General features: G+C 34.2%; 3 protein-coding genes and 1 pseudogene across 4 annotated transcripts; 1 reads left to right on the forward strand and 3 right to left on the reverse strand.

Annotated features, from left to right (window-relative positions):
• Positions 1–2,210: 2,210 nt before the first annotated feature.
• On the reverse strand, positions 2,211–4,064 carry LOC132051013 (6,7,8-trihydroxycoumarin synthase-like; annotated as a pseudogene).
• A 3,326-nt stretch (positions 4,065–7,390) lies between these two features.
• LOC132051014 (uncharacterized) lies at positions 7,391–8,577 on the reverse strand. Its single transcript, XM_059442324.1, has 2 exons — positions 8,247–8,577; positions 7,391–7,816 (listed from the first exon to the last, which is right to left on the reverse strand). Exons 1-2 carry the CDS (start codon positions 8,506–8,508, stop codon positions 7,551–7,553), a joined length of 528 nt encoding a protein of 175 aa, XP_059298307.1. The 5' UTR covers positions 8,509–8,577; the 3' UTR covers positions 7,391–7,550.
• Positions 8,578–11,512: 2,935 nt separating this feature from the next.
• Positions 11,513–12,868, reverse strand: LOC132048751 (F-box protein At3g26010-like). The gene has a single exon (XM_059439439.1). The coding sequence runs from the start codon at positions 12,866–12,868 to the stop codon at positions 11,513–11,515; it is 1,356 nt and encodes a 451-aa protein (XP_059295422.1).
• A 3,436-nt stretch (positions 12,869–16,304) lies between these two features.
• LOC132051015 (uncharacterized) lies at positions 16,305–17,496 on the forward strand. Of its 2 annotated transcripts, none has more exons than XM_059442326.1 (2): positions 16,305–16,621; positions 17,095–17,496. In XM_059442326.1, the coding sequence occupies exons 1-2, from the start codon at positions 16,363–16,365 to the stop codon at positions 17,259–17,261; spliced, it is 426 nt and encodes a 141-aa protein (XP_059298309.1). In that variant the 5' UTR covers positions 16,305–16,362; the 3' UTR covers positions 17,262–17,496. The 2 variants fall into 2 exon arrangements, with proteins under 2 accessions (XP_059298309.1, XP_059298308.1); XM_059442325.1 differs by having other exon boundaries at positions 16,996–17,490.
• Positions 17,497–17,852: the final 356 nt, after the last annotated feature.

Consider the following 17,852-nt stretch of genomic DNA (forward strand, 5'->3'; position numbering starts at 1 on the left):
ATATATATGAACTAATTGTTGTCGGCCTATGATACCTACTAGTACATAATGTTTTTACTGATACTACCTTATTGTACTTTTTTCTGAGTGCAGAGTTTGCTACAGGATCCATATCAGCACCTCGTGAGTTTTTCCCGAGGCTTCTTATTTCAGTTTCTAGGGTGAGCTATGTTCCAGATCCGCAGCCCGAAAAATTCTTCTCTTTTATACCTATCTTTCTGTTTCTAAACAATATTTCAGACACTTATGTATTTCATATATTCAGATTTATGTAGTTTGTAGTGACTCTTGTACAATGATTGACCAGATTCTTGGGGGTTCTATTTGTACTTCCGCACTTAAATATTTATGATATGATTTGAGACTGCTTAAATAACTTTATTTTCTTTTCGTATGTCTAAAATGTATATTGAATAAGGGAAGCGTTCGCCCACCAGGAGGGTTAGCGTGGGTCCCACCCCCTCCCCGATCCACGAGTTGGGTCGTGACACTTGTGTGTCGTTAAAAGAGTTCTCAGAGTTCAACTAGCTATAATATATTGTGCTTTTTTCTCTATGATTTCATATTAATAAAGCTATATAATTATATTACCATTGCACGAGTGTGTGTGTTTTAATTTCCATTCGACCGAAAATATATAGTTATCATTCCACCGCAGTCTTTGATAATTCATTCTATATAGTTGTTAAATGTTGCTTTTGTGTCAGACTTAGATCATCCCCCCCCCCCTGCCCCCACCACCACCACGACCAATATGTTCTAATTTACATTCAACCGATAATATATAGTTATCAGTCCACCCCAATCTTTGACAATTCATTATATATAGTTGTTAAATGTTTCTTTTGTGCATGTCTTCTAACTAATTCATTTTTTTTACCTATATCACCCTACCCCTCCCCCTCCCCCCATTGAGTGTGTATGTTTTAATTTCCATTATACCGACAATATCCTTTGAGTCTTTGACAATCCATTATATAAAGTTGTTAAATGTTGCTTTTGTGTATGTTTCCCAGGGCCGGCTAGACCCTAAAGCAAGTCAAGGACTTGCTTTAGGCCCCAAGAATTTGAGGGCCCCAAAATAATTGTTATTTCTCTATACAATAGTATACAATTTACATAATTATATATTTCTTATCATTGATAAATTTATATCTTTATTTTCATATTACTGTTTAATGATCTATTTTTTTTTCTCTCACTAAATAGTACTCCCTCTGTCTTAATTTAAATATTGAGCATGGAGTTTAAGAAACAAATGGATACATTTGAATATTGTGATCTTAAATTAAAGATGTATGTAATCTTTTAAATCTTGCGGTCTTAAACTTACCGTAGAATGTTGAAACTGGAAAACTTACTATATATAGAAAAATGTACTCTTTTTGAGACACACCAAAAAACAAAGTAAGACATTTAAATTGCGACGGAGAGAGTACTAATTAATATTTTTGCCAATTTAATTTTACTTTTTAATTGAATTCTTTTTCGCTATTCACTAATTACTCACTTAACTCTATCTAATAATCCAACTTATCATTTATTTTTCTCACGTAAATTGAAAGTTCCTTGGGTTCCCTCCTTTCAGTTGTGATGCAATCAAGTATGCAAGTGTCGCAACAAACAAAGTTGTCAACTTTTAATTCATTCAATTTTTTGTAATATAAAACAAAGTTGTCATTTTTTTTATTCCTCATTTTCACTTACCTAATTTCAATCACCGATGCTCATTATATATAAGGCCTCCTATAAAGATTTGGCTTTAGGCCTCCAAAGTTATTGAGCCGCCCCTGATGTTTCCTAACTAATTCGTTTTTGACCTATATCACCTTGCCCCTCTCCTCCTCCCCCCGTTGAGCGTGTGTGTATTTTAATTTTCATTTAACCGATAATATATATAGTTATCACTCCACAACAGTCCTGACAATTCATTATACATAGTTATTAAATAGTGCTTTTGTGTATGTTTCCTAACTAATTCCTTTTCGACCTATATCACCCCCCCCCCCCCCCCCCCCCCCCCCACCCACAAAACCCCCAATTTAACTTAGCTTTGTGTTCAATATATATATATATATATAGACAAATGTTAACTAACAAAAATTCAAATTTATTTACAATAACAACAAAGGTAGGGGCACAAAACTGTACAAGCATATAAAATATTGGTAAAATAATTTAAATACTAATGTTTGGTCTTCATAAAATTTCTACACATAATTTCTAGGAACAAGGCAAAGAGCGTTTTTCTTATGCATAGTAAGTCCAGGTAAAACATCAGTGTCAGTATCTTCAATCTTCATCCCACAAGGCAATTTCCAATCAAATGCATAAAGAAGATTGGAAAGTATAATCTCCACCGTTGCAGCGCCAAGTGCCATACCTGGGCAGCTTCTCCTGCCTGCTCCAAATGGAATCAACTCAAAATCTTAACCTTTATATTCAATAGCTCTATTCAAGAATCTCTCAGGAACAAATTCTTGTGGATTATCCCATATTTTAGGATCTCTTGCGATAGCCCAAGGACTAACATATATTATAGTTTTTGGTTGAATTTCATACCCTTGTAGTATGGATTTCTGCATTGTTTCTCTTGCTTATAGCAATGGAATTGGTGGATATAATCTAAATGTCTCCTTTATTACTACTTTGAGATATGGAAGATTTTGAATATCATCTCCATTCAGGATGCTCTTATTGTTCCCAACAAAGTTTCTAATTTCCTCTTGAACTTTTTTCATGGCTTTTGGGTTCATCATCAAGGCTGTCATTGCCCAAATTAATGTACCTGTGCTAGTGTCTGTTCCACCAACTAGTATATTCTGAAAAAAAAAAAAAAAAAAAAAAATTGAGGAAAACAAAAGCATATTATTGAGCAGTTGATTACCCTGAGGATTGCCTTTATACTATCTAAAGTGAGATCAATTGGTGTTGATTGCTCTTTCTTCAATTGGAGCAAGAGATCAAGAATATCTCCATTCATGAATTTTGGCCTATTGGGATTAAGATGTTGCTCAATGAGTTCTTCATAAAACTCATCCAAATCCTGAAAATTCTTCTCAAGTCTATTTATATTTCCAGAGAGATTATCAATCCATCTAAGAAAGGAAAATAATCAGATATAAAAAAGCCTGCCAACATTTCTTCAGTCACTTTTAAAAGTTCAACAAATTTCATCCTTTCACGTGTTTCTTCATCATACCTAATACAAAAGCAACTCTACAAATAATTGTACTTGTTAGTGAAATCACTATACTACTTAATTAGTAATTTTTGAAGTGGCGGCTTATTGAGATATTTTCTTGATCATTCTAAAAACTTCATTTTCACGAATTGGACCAAATATTGCCCTTTCTTGAGACTAAGTAAATGAGCAACACAAATTTTTCTAATTTCTCTCCAATTGTCATTGTAAGGTGACATGGCAATATCTTGACCATTGTAAGACAATTTTCGCTGGCCAAGAAAAGAAGGTCTACCACAAAATGCTAAATCTTGTATTTTGGTTACCTCTTTTGCCAGATTTGCTGAAGAAACTACTACTATAGAAGAACCAAGTTTCAACGAAAAGATTTTTCCATATTTCTTGGAAAGTTTCCAAAAATAAAGATGAGGGGTTAAACTCGGAATGCTAATCCGAGATTTTTTTTTTTTTTTTTTTAAGAGGATGGGTTCACCGTTTTAAATAAAATTAGAAATAAATAAAAAGAAGTGCATTTAGTTGGGTTCAATCCCATGACCTAAAGGGATTAAACCTGAGGCTTAAGAGGCTCCACTCCCGCTTCAGTTTAGCCTACGTGTGTGTTCCTTCGGTTAATGTTAGATATATTTTAAGAATTATATACATAATATATCGAGTTTAGTAGGGTGATCATATGTTCACGTGACCCATTTTTTATGCCTAAATTCGCCCCTGGTTAAACTATCAAATTGATGCAAATTTCCAATGAATGGCAACCCTGAAGGGCCTGGTGGCAGAATGTTTTTCCATTCTTTTTGCCTTTAGGAAGAAGGAAAGTGAGAATAATGATAAGAAGGGCTACAAAGAGCGGAAAGAACATCATGTTTTTTGGTGAAGTCACTTGAAATGTCTTCTATATCTTGTATTAAAATTTTCTATACTTCCTTTCATTTATAGTAAAGTAAAAGGAGTTGGGACTTTGGATCAACGGCTGTGATATAGTATCAAAAAAGAAAATAAGTATTTATGATATTTAAAAAAATGTACAAATAGAAAGAAATTGATAATTCAAAGGAAAAAAATGGCATTGCATTTGTAAGTCACAATGACCAGATCCTGTGATAGAAAAAGGATAAACGTCGACGTATAGACTATAGTTTTGATTTTTAGAGGTACAGTAGTTTGATACTCTCTCTGTCCCAAAAAGATTGTCTTAGTTTGACTTGACATCGAGTTTTTAATAAATAAAGAAGACTTTCGAAATGAGTGGTCCAATACAAGCCTTAGATATTTGTGCGGCTGTAAATCATCTCATAAAGTTAAATTATTCCTAAATATAGATGTGTTAATTTTTTAGAGATAAACTATAAGAAAAGTAATATAATCTTTTTAAGACGGAGGGAGCATTTAGTATGAAGTTGAAAGAGACAAATGATTTCAACCATTTAATATTCTATTATTTTTTTTTCCCATGAAAGTCACACAGAAAAATTCACAGGCCACGATCATTAAAGCCTGAAAAAGGACCTTTGTCCTCTAGCAATCTATTTTTTCCACATTATCCACATGTTTTGTCTCACAATAATTTCATAGCATTAGACAAAGACAATTTGACAACTGAAGAAGTATATTGGGTTGTTTTCTTTTTAGAAGGGAAAAGAATAAACTCAAAAATATTAAAGCTTTCGTTTGGGTCCAAAATTATGATTCATTCATGGTCAAGAAAAAGGAATTCTAAATTTAATTTTGACAAGGGGCGCTTCGTATTATATATTTGAACCTACAAACAATTCTTTATATTATCAGTTGACGAACTTTTCATTACTCTTCATGAAGTTAATCTAGAGTAGTTAATTAATTTTGTATGGTTATGTCTTCAATTTGAATGTCATAGAATTTCAAGTAAATAGAATTAATAAAGGTGCACCCTCTTATATTCAATTATTATAAATTACAAATGTGACACCCATGCTGGGGCGGGTCAAAGAGAAGAACTTGTAGATTTGTAGGCCGGCAAGCTTCCAAAAAGGGTGAAAGTTAATTACAACGTACGCGAATCTCACATCGAAATGGAAGAGGAAAGTAAAAATCTTTATAAGGAATAACACAAGTTCACATGGTATGTGCTTTTGGGCTCACTAATATTGGTATAACCAAGGGACAAATCCATGAGGGCTGTTGGGCGAAAGTAGACAATACGTGTCGTGTGATTGGGCTATGACAAATATGATATCAGAACCGAACATTCCCTCTGGACTCGAGCCTTCCCAATGCCAATGAGAGAGCGGTCTCTAGAAGCAGAAATGCGACGTTTCAAACCCCTCGTGATAAATTTCCCTTAAGGGGGTAAATGTGCCATAAAAGGCGTTTTTGTGGCCTCTTCCAAATCTAAGCTATTCCCTTAGTACGGTAGCGGGACAAACCTCAAAGAGAACCTTTCAAAGAAGGAGTGTGCATTAAACTATAGTCATAAGGCGTGTTTGGCCAAAGCGGACACTATATGCTGTGCGTTTGAGTTGTGACAATAAAGGCATTGGTCTAGCTCCTCTCGATGTTCGCTAATTAGGTTTAACAATTATCAGCCACCCTAATTCCTTTTTTTCTGTTGTTGTGAAAAGGAACATAGATAATTCAACAATTCTTGACGAAAGTTTGAAAGGTATCTAATAAGCATTGAAATCAGATATTAATTGTTGGTATTTCTGGGATAGACAACAAAATTTATACACCCTTGAAGTAAACGGTTGTACTACTGTTTTAGTTATTTGGCAGTAATCTTTATTATTTTATGCTCATACTTTCATACTAAGGAGAGCTTGTTGAATCTTGGGATACAACACTACTGGTAAATAATCCTTAAGGATAGCATCGTTTACACGACTCAAACTATGAGAATTTCAATTATTTTTTGTGTGATTTCCAACAATTTTAAAGATATTTCATACTCTATTCTTACGGAAAATATCTCTTTCAATTGTGATGTAATTAGTCCAATACTCGCAAGAACTTAGCAATCGTAATACCAAAAGACAAAACAATATAGCACCCCAGGACAAGTTCATAACATAGACCAATTTGCTAACTTCTCTATATCTTTCTTTCTGTCTGGTCCTTCAAATGCAGTTTGAATCTACTTCTGGTTTAGAGTTAGTGTCTTTTTTATTGCCTGTATCACCTTTTAAGAAAGTATTGCCACTAATTAGGTGACAAAGAGAAATTGTTCAAGTTACAGAGGCAGAATAATAAGCAGGCCAAATCAGGAGAAAGAGTTGATTTCAGATTTTCCAATAAAAATCAGTATTTTCCCACTGAAAAATGTTCAGTGGCTATTCCCAAAGATATAGAAAAAATAGTTTTGTTTTTACATGAAAAATTAGGAAGTTAAAGGCGTTTATTGAAGCATTTCTCACCATGCGTTTTCTCGGTGGAAATTTGGTTCGGTAAAAATAAGGTAAGATAATCGTATTTTATAACACAAATTTTTGAGAGAAGACAACAGGGATAACTATATCAAATTGGTCAACCAATATTGAGACGGGGTAATTAAAGGAAGGACACTTACGGAGAAAGAAAGAAAAAAAAGATTGCGAATGAAGATTAATCTGGCAAAATTTTCTGAAGAAAAAATTCCAACGTGATAGGAAGTTTAGGCCAAAAGTAACATGGATGCTTGGTTGATGTTCTTTAAATTTGCTACAGTTCGACGAACAACCAAACTTACAAGTCATGAACCAATCCTCTCCATTTTCTCCAGTTGTGCTTTATAATTCTAACATTTGTCAATTTAAAGAATTAATGGATAAGTTTATTTTGATTAACTAATACTACAACGTTTTCAATTTACACTAGTGTCCAGGGTGATGCTACTCCTAAAATTTGAAGTAAAAACCCTTCTCTATAAGTGCCTCAATGTTATTTGGTTTGGAGGGAGCTGTACTTTTCTGAGTTGGGTATCTATTCTTAGGGGGTACTTTAATTGCCATCGGTGTTTAGTGTAAGTAAGTTGGTTAGGATTATAAGGTCTAGTTGGGGAAGAGGAAGATTTGGGACTATTAAGTTTAGCTAAAGTTTGAAAAGATTAGCTTCATAGGCATAGACAAAAGCGGAGTGAGAAAGAAATTTTGAAGAAAGTATAATTTTCATTATGTTTAGAGGTAAATCATACCTACAATCAATCTTTATAAGTAGACCTTTCACCCTGAGAAACAATTTGAAGCATTAAACATTATAACCACTAATCAAAAACTGCTATTACATTTTAGTTTAGATAGATCTCTTTATTCAAACACAAAAACATAAAAAGGAAAGTGTAATCAGTATGCATTTTCCAATTTCCAATCGACAGCACAAGCTACAACTCTCTTTTCATTTAAAAACGCCAATGTTTGAGAGGCATAACAGCAAACTTCATGTTGCCAGTCTTGCAATGGATGCCTTGGTGTTCTCCACAAGCAAAATAGTAAGTTTGCATTTTTTTCAACACAAATTCAAATCCTTCCCCTGCACCTTGAGTTGGATCTGCTATTCTTTTAGCCCTCCTGAAGTCGCACCGGATGAAGCTCCTGTAGTTTGGTAACAAGTAAACACTGTGTGGAAATCCAGTACCATTTGCGTTTGGTGGATCATACTTGAACACTGCCACAAACAAAAGCGTATTCAAAATTTTAAGTCAGCAGATATAAGATACTTCTATTGCATCCACTATTTATTTTGTGTTAAGGAGTAGAACTTAGTATAAATATAGGCATATGAATAAAACAAAAAAAGGCTAGTGTCATGCTTAGAAGTCAAATCCTTGAGTACCTAAGCTTATTGTTATAGGGAGTAATTATATAGTTTGACACTGTAGTGGAAGTATTCCTTGTGAGGGGATTCAAAATTGCATGCATGGCTGTGCTTAAACAAATTGATCTATATACACTGACACGGTATAGTTATTTGACGAAGGGGAATTCAGTTGAACAAATCTGCCAACGTAGCTTCGCCCTTGAGTTTATGTAAAAGAAATGGCAATTGCACAAGCACTAAAAGCAAAAACTTAAAAGATATATATATATATACTTACCTAAGGTGTCATTAACAAAGAAAGGAGCACTCTTGCGAGCCCAATCCATATAGTTGAAGCCATAATGCCAATTTTCCGAACCTCCAACAACGAATTTATTGGAAGTCTGAGTAGCATTTGGTGGATGAGTATAAGGACAATTAGTTTTGTTCCAGGTTCTTGGCCCCCAGTTGAAGTCATAGTTGGCTAGTCCAATACCAAACATGGATGAGAACACTACTGCAAGTAAGAGAAATGCTTGTGCATTGTTAGCTAAAGCCATTTTACAAGAATCAGCTCTCTAAAACTCGCAAGTTTAATTTTCTAATGAAGAAGAGAAGTTGAATTGTTGGGAATGATGAGTGAATATGGACTATATATAGAAAAAGTGTGGTCAAAATGAAGACTAATTAGGAAATGAGTGTCCAAAACACGGTCATTTTCCTGAAGTTGGTTGGTGAGACAGGAAAATTAGGACAAAAAGCTCTTTGTTGGGTTTTTCTTTTTAAGCGAGACCGAGTAAACTATTTTCCAATTTCCAGTTCAACCACTGAAACGCAATTTCCCTTCTTTGCCTCGTTAGAAATATTTAAGAATTTCAACATACTAGTTATTTACTAGTATTTCTTTAGCTCATTAAGTTAGTATGCAAATAGTTTGAAAAGATGTAAAATGTATATATAACCACGAAGTCCTAAACTATCGTCTCACAGAAGTAGTGCGTATATACATTGGATACTTAATTTGCGCCCTCTGATTTAAAATTTCGGATATGGCTTCTTTCTTGGAATTATCCAAAGGGGTGTGCCAAAAGTAAAAACACCAAATAATATGAACAGAAGGAAATACGGAGTCGTAAATTAAGCATTAACGGAATTCAGGAGAAAAGTGAGATTAGAAGAACCTAATTCCACATGTGAACGGACACACACACACAAATTTGCCGCTATATTAAGCTTTGGCACTTTTTGAAGTTGGAATGGAACCTTAATTTTTCTTCTCTTAATTAAATATCAATCTGAGTTGGAAATCTTTTGCTTTTATTGTTAATAATCCATTAGAAGGCAGCTGCAACTTGGAAGACCTAACAAAAGTCAAATTAACTGTAACTTCTTTACTCTTCCTGGTTAGTGGAATGCTGGTCAAAAAGAGATTATTAATCCTTCAATAGATGCGATAATAACTGGAAAATATTAAGGTTAAAATGTTTGAATCTGAATACACACCTGGATATTAAGACATACATTAAGATTTAGATAGCTGAATCTAAATACACATGAATATTAAATATTGTGATGTAGGCAGCCTAACTCACATTTGGCACTCATAATATTTCGCTATCTCCATTTGGAAATCAAGGGCTGCCTAGTGCACAAAGCATCTAGCGTGAGCAAGGTTCGGGGAAGGGTCGCAACCCAAGGAGTGTGATGTAGACAGTCTACCCTAATGCAAGCATTAGTGGTTGCTTCCACAACTCGAACTTGTGACCTATATAGGTCACACGGAGACAACCTTAGATTGGAAAGTAGTTGACAAATTTTAAATTTATTTCTAAAATACCTATATTCCAATAAGATTTAGAGTCTAGATCAATTCCTCCTTAGGTTATTCTTAAATTGATCTCATGAAGTTGAGCAATAAAATCAATTTCTTACCAATTTTCTTAAGATATACAAAGTTTTCAGAACTCATTAATGTCGTAATACAATAATGTGCACTTTGATATTACGTTTGGTAAGAACATTATCAAATCTATCTATATAAAGGACTTTCTCCTCTCGGGAGAAGCAAGTCATATAGCAAACTAAAAAAATAAAAAAAATTATCGTCTTCGGTTTCTGAAAGGAGAAAAAAAAAAAAAAAAAAAAAAAAAAACTACCAAAACTTCTTTATTCTTAATTGCTCTAGTTTCTAATTAACCAATGAATTTTGCAAAATGAAAAAGAAACTCACTTTATAAGTTCTTGCTTTTAACAAGAACTCTTTTTTTGGCCGGATCCATTGGTTGGTTAGAAATTAGAGCAAATTAAGAATAAAAAAAGTTTTTCTAGTTGTTTTTTTCTTTTCGAAACCGAAAATTTTCTCTGTGTTTAGCTCCGGAAGACTATCAGAAACTAGCATTCTCAAAATCAGTAGTCAAGGTGCGTCAAAATTTTAAGATAAGAACATGAAAATCCCTTTGCTATTCATGATTTCTCGTCTTCATGATTTTATTTGGGATCTTTTATGTCTCTTGTTGAATATCAAGTTAAATTTTGTGCTTCTCAGATATCGATTCTACTATGAAAAAAAGAGAAACTTCTGTAATTGATTATGGATTAACAATTGATCTCATTTAAGAAAGCGATTCAATCTTTTTCTTTCTTTATTATTCCCTATTGTTTGTTCTCCTTAAAAAACCCACTTACTCCTTAAGAAACTTAAAACTAAAGTGATCGGTCTTACTAATGAAATGATAATGTTGTAATTAGCACCTCCACGCACTTTTCAATTAAAATCAGAAGAGTTATCAACTCTTTCTCATAAGTAGATAAACCTTTGTGTCTGTACAATCAAAGCCTGACTTAAGAAATCCAGGGGCCTCCGTTCTTGTAGGATTAAAGGTGAGCCTCACACTTGTACTGTAAGATACATGCGAAGAATTGGAGACATGTTTTAGGAAGGCGACACATTAGATTTTTGATATGTTTCTAGCCGTCGTGAATTAGAAAGAGAGCTATCTAGTCTTTAAAGAATGCAACTCTTTTTCCTATTCTTGAGTCTTTCATCAAGGTTTCGGTTGTGAATTTTACTCAGTTTAGGCACATAATTCATTTTGATAATAACAGTACACCCTCAGCATAATTCATGCAAATAAAAGTACACTTTCAACATAATTCAAGAAAATTTAAAGAATCTATCAAACTTATCCTTTTGGATAAATTTTGCATATCAGTTTGAGTTTTTTCTTGTGTTGTTGTATCAAATTTTCAAGTAATATATTATTCCCTTCTTCTTTTTTTCTCTAAAAAAGGAAAATAATGAAGCACATATCATTATATACTCAGCCATCTCAGTTTAGACACTATTTAACTTGGAAGAAAAATGCTGGTTTCTGATACCTAGCAGCTACTGAATGAGATTTAACATCATGCAAAAGACATAACGCTAGTAAGCAAATTGGTAAAGAAACAATATGTCCCTACTAAATACAGGTAGCTAGAGCAAGCAGCCTCACAAATACGAGAAGCATAAAGTCTAGATTGAGACAAACATTGGCTATTTCTCGATTTTTTTAAGTAGGTCTACTAAACACCATCTTCCTCCTTCAGACCTGTGGAAAGATTATTCGGGATAGAAATTGGCCATGGAGGAAGAACGTACAAGAATGCTAACTTTGAAGGTATTCGTTCACACCAGGACAACCATCCTCTTGTTTCGCACAAGCAATATTCAGTAGCAATTGGATTACCATGAGCCTCCAATTTTAAAGTCTTGACATTGTATGTGACAATATAGACCCCTAATCTTAGCCAAACAATGTTTCCGTCAAATGGATGGAAGGCAAGAGGAACAGGACATGATCCAGTTAACCCTTGGCTAGTTAAGATATCATCAAACAAGATATCAGTAACCCTAGCTCTGTGCTGCAAAGACCAAGTACTAGAGTCATAATCATCAAGTACCCATAGAGCGAAACCTGAAAATCCAAAGGGATCCGAGGGTGCAAGAGACACCTCAAAGTACCTCAATCGACCCTGATGCACGCTGCAAAAACTATACAATCCATTATTTTTGAAGTCATTACATTGCTTGTCAATGTCAGGTGGAAGTCCAATGATGCGGTACTGATTGAAATCCCTGCAAGGATCACATGCCATAATCCCAAGTGAACGGTCAATCCAATGTAACATTCCACTGAAGGAAAAAGGCATCCCTAACCAGGTAATCTGAATTGCTTGGTCACTGTGCACAACAGCACTCTTCCAGCTTCCAGTTTCAGAATAGAATATCTCAAACTTGAGGTTATGGGACTCCCGTAATTGACAATCAAATCGCACCACTTTATAGCTCTTTAATGTCCCCCCTTCAATTTGGGTTAGAAAACCAGTATTGACAAACCGAAAGCACAAAAGAGGTGGAGGAAGGGCAATACACTGCTGTGTAATGGGGTTATACATGTGATAATCTATCATCTGATTGAAGTAATTCTCCTTATACACAAATCGTCCATACAACACTAGTCCATCGCTAATTGCTACGATGTCATAGCGTTCGAGCACAGAAGGTCGTGGTTGAGAAGGAGTAAACTGAAGATGACATGATAAACTAGTCGGGTACTCAATCAGATCATTTTCTTCTAACATGTCGTCCAGCATTAATGGGGGATCATAAGTGATGAAATTTGTGCCTTTAGCATGCAGACGGTGACTAAGAACGGTCCATGGTCGTGGCTTATGTGACAAAGAAACTCGAGAAATGTACAAGTTGACAAAATAAGGGTCCGAAATAAACGAAAGCCACTGCTTTGATACACATTTGAACCTAAAAACACTTTTCAAAGGCAATCTTGATAAGACTTCCACCAAGAACCAATCTGGAATATAGCCAGTCTCAAACTCATGAATCAGACTTCTTGTGGTGCTCCTGAAATTCACCTCCATCTAGTTGAACTTGCTTAATTTGCTAAATCAAGAAATTAATGAACTCACTATAGAATTACCAATTAAACAGCCCAATTGCAATAGAATTCAAATCAACTCAGCTGAGTTACAATTCAATTCCTCGGAAACAAACTAAAAGATCAATCCAATAACGAAAAGGAAATAGTTCAAATTAAACAACTAATCAACAATTACGACAACTAAATGGAATCGAAACAGCCCAACAACATATCCCAGCTCAGCTCATCAGAACATACCTGAAATGGGAATAGAAATGCAGCTTTTAGTTCGATCTACAACTCGAGAATATTAGCTACTCCATTTGGTAATTGAGTAATTTTAGGTATTTATAGTTGACCTCTGATGCAATCCTCGCCCTCCATTCTCTTTTAATTTGAGCCATTCACGACATATAACCACGTTTTGAATACGGAAAAAGGTCAAATATACCCCTTTACTATGAGAAATGGTTTAAATATAACTCTCGTTATACTTTCGGTCCAAATATATACACCTGCCGTTATGCTATTGGTTTAAATATACCCTCCTCCGTTAAAGTTGCCTCATGTGGGCATCTAATCCTACGTGGCACTGACATTTGATGAGGTAGATGTCACGTGGCATCCACCTCAGCACCCCTAACCCTCTATATTGTCTTCCACCACTAAAATTTCCTTCCCTCCGCCATCATTGCCAGCATTACCACCACTAAAGTAGGAAATAGGAATGAACCAACTTCTACTTCTCGAGCAATGGAAGGCGGAGAAGGGAATATGACCACTGGCATTACACAAAGTCCGACATTGATGAAATTTTTTCTTGATAAATGGAACCTAAGCTGAAAGTATCTGCTTCCTCATATAGTCCATCCATAATTTTCTAAATTGTACGGAAAAATTCTACAGACCCATTATTATACATATTAGCAAACTATTACCAACCAGAGACACCAAAAACATTAAAAAAAAAAAAAAAAGGATAACAATAAATTGCCAGATTCAGATGGAAGACAAAGAGTTCAATAAAATTCAAAAACCTTCATAATCCAGTCACAAACCCAAATTTTTCGAAAAACAGAAATGACATGCACAAAAGTTGAACTAAAGATCAAAAGTAAAGAACCTGTCGGTGAAGAGCATTCCTGCACAGAAGCAGCTAATACAGAAGAAAAATGGTCAAATCTCTTCTCGAGCAATGGAAGGCGGAGGATGGGTGAGGGGTCTTTGAGGTGGCACGTCACGTGGCATACACCTCATTAAATGTCAGTACCACGTTGGATTGGATGTCCACCTTGGACGACTTTAACGGAGGATCGGAGGAGTATATTTGAGCCATTAGTCTAACGGTAAGGTTATATTTGGACTGAAAGTATAACGAGGGTATATTTCTAGGAAAATTTTCAATAATATACAATCCAACATAAAATATTACATTCATGTAGCCATATTTTTAATTTACTTCCGCATTGCCAACTTTTTTCTTTGCAACAGTGTTTATACGCACGATATACAATATTATACACTTACAGTAGAGGATGACTTTCTAGGTGAAATACAAATAGTTGAGTGACTTTCTAAGTAAACTACTCTTAGTTGGATGATTTTTGGGTTAGAAAACAAAGTTGAGTGACTTTCTGAGTGAACTACCCTTAGTTCGATGACTTTTGGGTTAGAAAATAAAATTGAGTGACTTTCTGCGTGAACTACCCTTAGTTCGGTGATTTTTGGGATTAGAAAACAAAGTTGAGAGATCATATCTCCCTAATTATTATCTCCTTTCTTCCTTTTTAATACTCAATCTGACTTGGAAGTCTTTTGCAACTGCAACTTGGAAGACCTTACAGAAGTCAGATTAACTGTAAATGGGATGTTGATCAAAAAGAGGTTGTAATCCATCATTGAGTGCCATAATAACGGGAAAATATTACTTGTGGAACAAAATAAAAAGAAGCCGGCTGAGCAAATGCACATAGTAAAATAGTTTTATACACTAACAGTACACAAAACGTAAACTTCTTTTACAAACCTTCACGCATATGTATAAACCTAAAATCAAGAAGAAAAAAAAAAAGATCGACCAATTTTTGAGATAGGATTCGCGTATAGATGAATTTATTAAGAATCACACGAGTATTGTCATTGAAATGGCGTTTCCAACGATCTACTGCTAACATTTGATTGCTAGTAGTGTATATTCTCCTTTTTTATCTTTCACTTTTTTAATTCATGTCATTCTTACATCTATCGACCATCCTTGAAGATTAAATAGTCCTTATATATCCACTTTCTCAGTCGGCTGCCGGTAATTTTGATCAGTTCCATCTTCCAACTTCAAAAGCAATGCTTTCCCCTACTATAGCACTAAATGATGGATTATGACCAACATCCCAATAACCAGTAAAAAAAAAAAAAAAAAAAAAAAAATTACTGTTAATCTGACTTTTAAAAGTCTTGCAAGTTGCAACTGATAATGCTTACTTGCATAGTGTTTACAACAAGCAATGTCGTAGCATGAATAAAGTAAATAACTTTCTATAACTTAATTTACATTAATAATTTAAAAATTGATTACACTGGCAATATATAAAATAGAAAAGTTTAAGCATTAACTAGTTTCCCATCTGAACGGACATTATTAGTTATGCTTAGGTGATAAATTAAGATGAGTGTGTAGATAATTAAATCTACTTTAGTTAGTGATAATATTATGAAAATACATAATTGTTTATTTATTGAATTGGTATAAATACGAGTCTGTGTAAGTATTTTCCGTTGTTAGTCGATCCAGCCAAAAACATGTGTGCTCACAATATTTCCAGTTTAGAAGCTTGGAAACTTGTGCTTAAACTTAAATGGTTCTAATGGGTTTAGACGGTTAATTTAGTCTAGTAAGCATATTGAAATCGTAAAGACTACTGCAGCATATGTGGAAGAGTATTTGCTTTTTCATTGGTGCACATAGTTACCCAGTCTCACTTAAAAAGAAATTAAAGAAACTTTGGGAAAAAAAGAATAACTTTTTGCACTGACTTTCCCCGTCTCACCAACCAACTTTCGTCTCTCATTTCCTAATTAATTTTCACTTTGACCATATATTCCCTCCATCTCCTCAAATTATCTGTTTTTATTTTTATTTTAATCGACTCCTTAAAAAATATCAATTGCGAAGGATATTTGACTGCTCTTACCTTTATCTATTTCTAAGTTCTAATCTCTCTTCATTAAATGTTTACTTTTTTTATGTGTCATCTCAATTAATGAATAATTCTACTAAAGGTAAAAAGGGAGAAAAATAATTAATTGGGCCTTAAACTTCTAAAACGACAAATAATTTGAGATAACTATTTTTAGTAACCACGACAGATAAAATGAGATGAAAGGAGTATGTTTTTCTATATATAGTCCATATCCATGGGTTCACTTATCATTCCCAGAAATTCAACTTTTCTTTTTCATTAACAAACTTGTGATTTTCAGAGAGCTGATTCTTGTAAAATGGCTTTTGCTAATGCACAAATATTTCTCTTACTTGCAGTATTCTCATCCTTGTTTCCTATTGGACTAGCTGACTTCAATTGGGGTCCTAGATCCTGGAGCAAAACCAATTGCCCTTATACTACTGAGCATCCACCAAATGTTACTCAGACCTCTAATAAATTTGTTGTTGGAGGTTCGGAAGATTGGCATTATGGCTTTAACTACAGGATGGATTGGGCTCGAAAGTGTGCTCCTTTCTTTGTTAATGACACCTTAGGTATGTCTATATCTCTCTCTTTTAAGTTTTTGCTTTTAGTGCATGTTCTTGTTATTATTTTCTTTTACAAAACTCATATGGACGTTGGCCGAAGGGTTCAACTAAATCTCTTACGTTAAAAAAATATATTGTGTATATAGTCAATTTTTTTTAATGTATATGTATTGTTGAGTTCCTCACAAGAGAACCTCTAGTAAAGTGGCAAATAATATTCAAAAATTCCTTAGGTTTCGGTTATTTATATGTGTATATTTATACTAAGTTCTAGTCCTTAACAGAAAGCCGGAAAAAAAAAAATAGTCCTTAACAGAAAGTAAATAGTGGGTGCATAAGTATCATTCTATAAATTATGAATTCGCTTTTGTTTGTGATAGTGTTCAAGTATGATCCACCAAATGCAAATGGTACCGGATTTCCGCACAGTGTTTACCTATTAAAAAACTACGGGAGCTTGATCAGATGCAACTTCACAGGGGCTAAAAGGATAGCAGATCCAACCGAGGGTGCAGGGGAAGGATTTGAGTTTGTGCTGAATAAAATGCGGCCTTACTATTTTGCTTGTGGGGAGAACGAGGGCGTCCATTGCAAGACTGGGAACATGAAGTTTTTTGTGATTCCACTCAAACATCGTTCTACATAGACTTGTTATCAACTACTTATTGACTAAATTAAGTTAATGTTGATTATTTATTCAAGCGATTTTCCAAAATTGTTGATTATGCTTAACCAAAACTCATGGAAAACAGTAAAGTAAACAATCTGAAGAAACGAGTAGGCAAGCTTAGATTGAATTCAACGAGAGACAAATTCTAGAGTTTTGGGTCGACTACCAATCTTGTTAAGTCATCCACTTACATCAATCAATTTATTTATCTCAGTTATTAATTAACAGAGTTAATATTGTTCGCAAGAATATTTCAAATTCTTACTCGCTTATAAAAAATATACTAAAGCCTATGTCACGATCCAAAATCTGCTATGCCGCAATGGCACCTAAACCCCAACCTGATAGGAGAATCAATTCCTTTTTTAATCCATTTCAATTAATTAAACTGGAAAAGTAAATGTGAGAAACGATAATAGGTCATAAACGGTGGTTCAATAACCATAATGCTTGGAGATAACAAATAAAACCTAATACATGGTGTCACTAATGCAAGAATGACTATAATACTGAATACAAGTCTGAAAGTGATCTAAATACAACTGTCTAAGGAATAAAAAAGACAGA

The sequence above is a fragment of the Lycium ferocissimum genome, chromosome 3, assembly GCF_029784015.1.
Source record: "Lycium ferocissimum isolate CSIRO_LF1 chromosome 3, AGI_CSIRO_Lferr_CH_V1, whole genome shotgun sequence".
Classification (NCBI taxonomy): Eukaryota; Viridiplantae; Streptophyta; class Magnoliopsida; order Solanales; family Solanaceae; genus Lycium; species Lycium ferocissimum.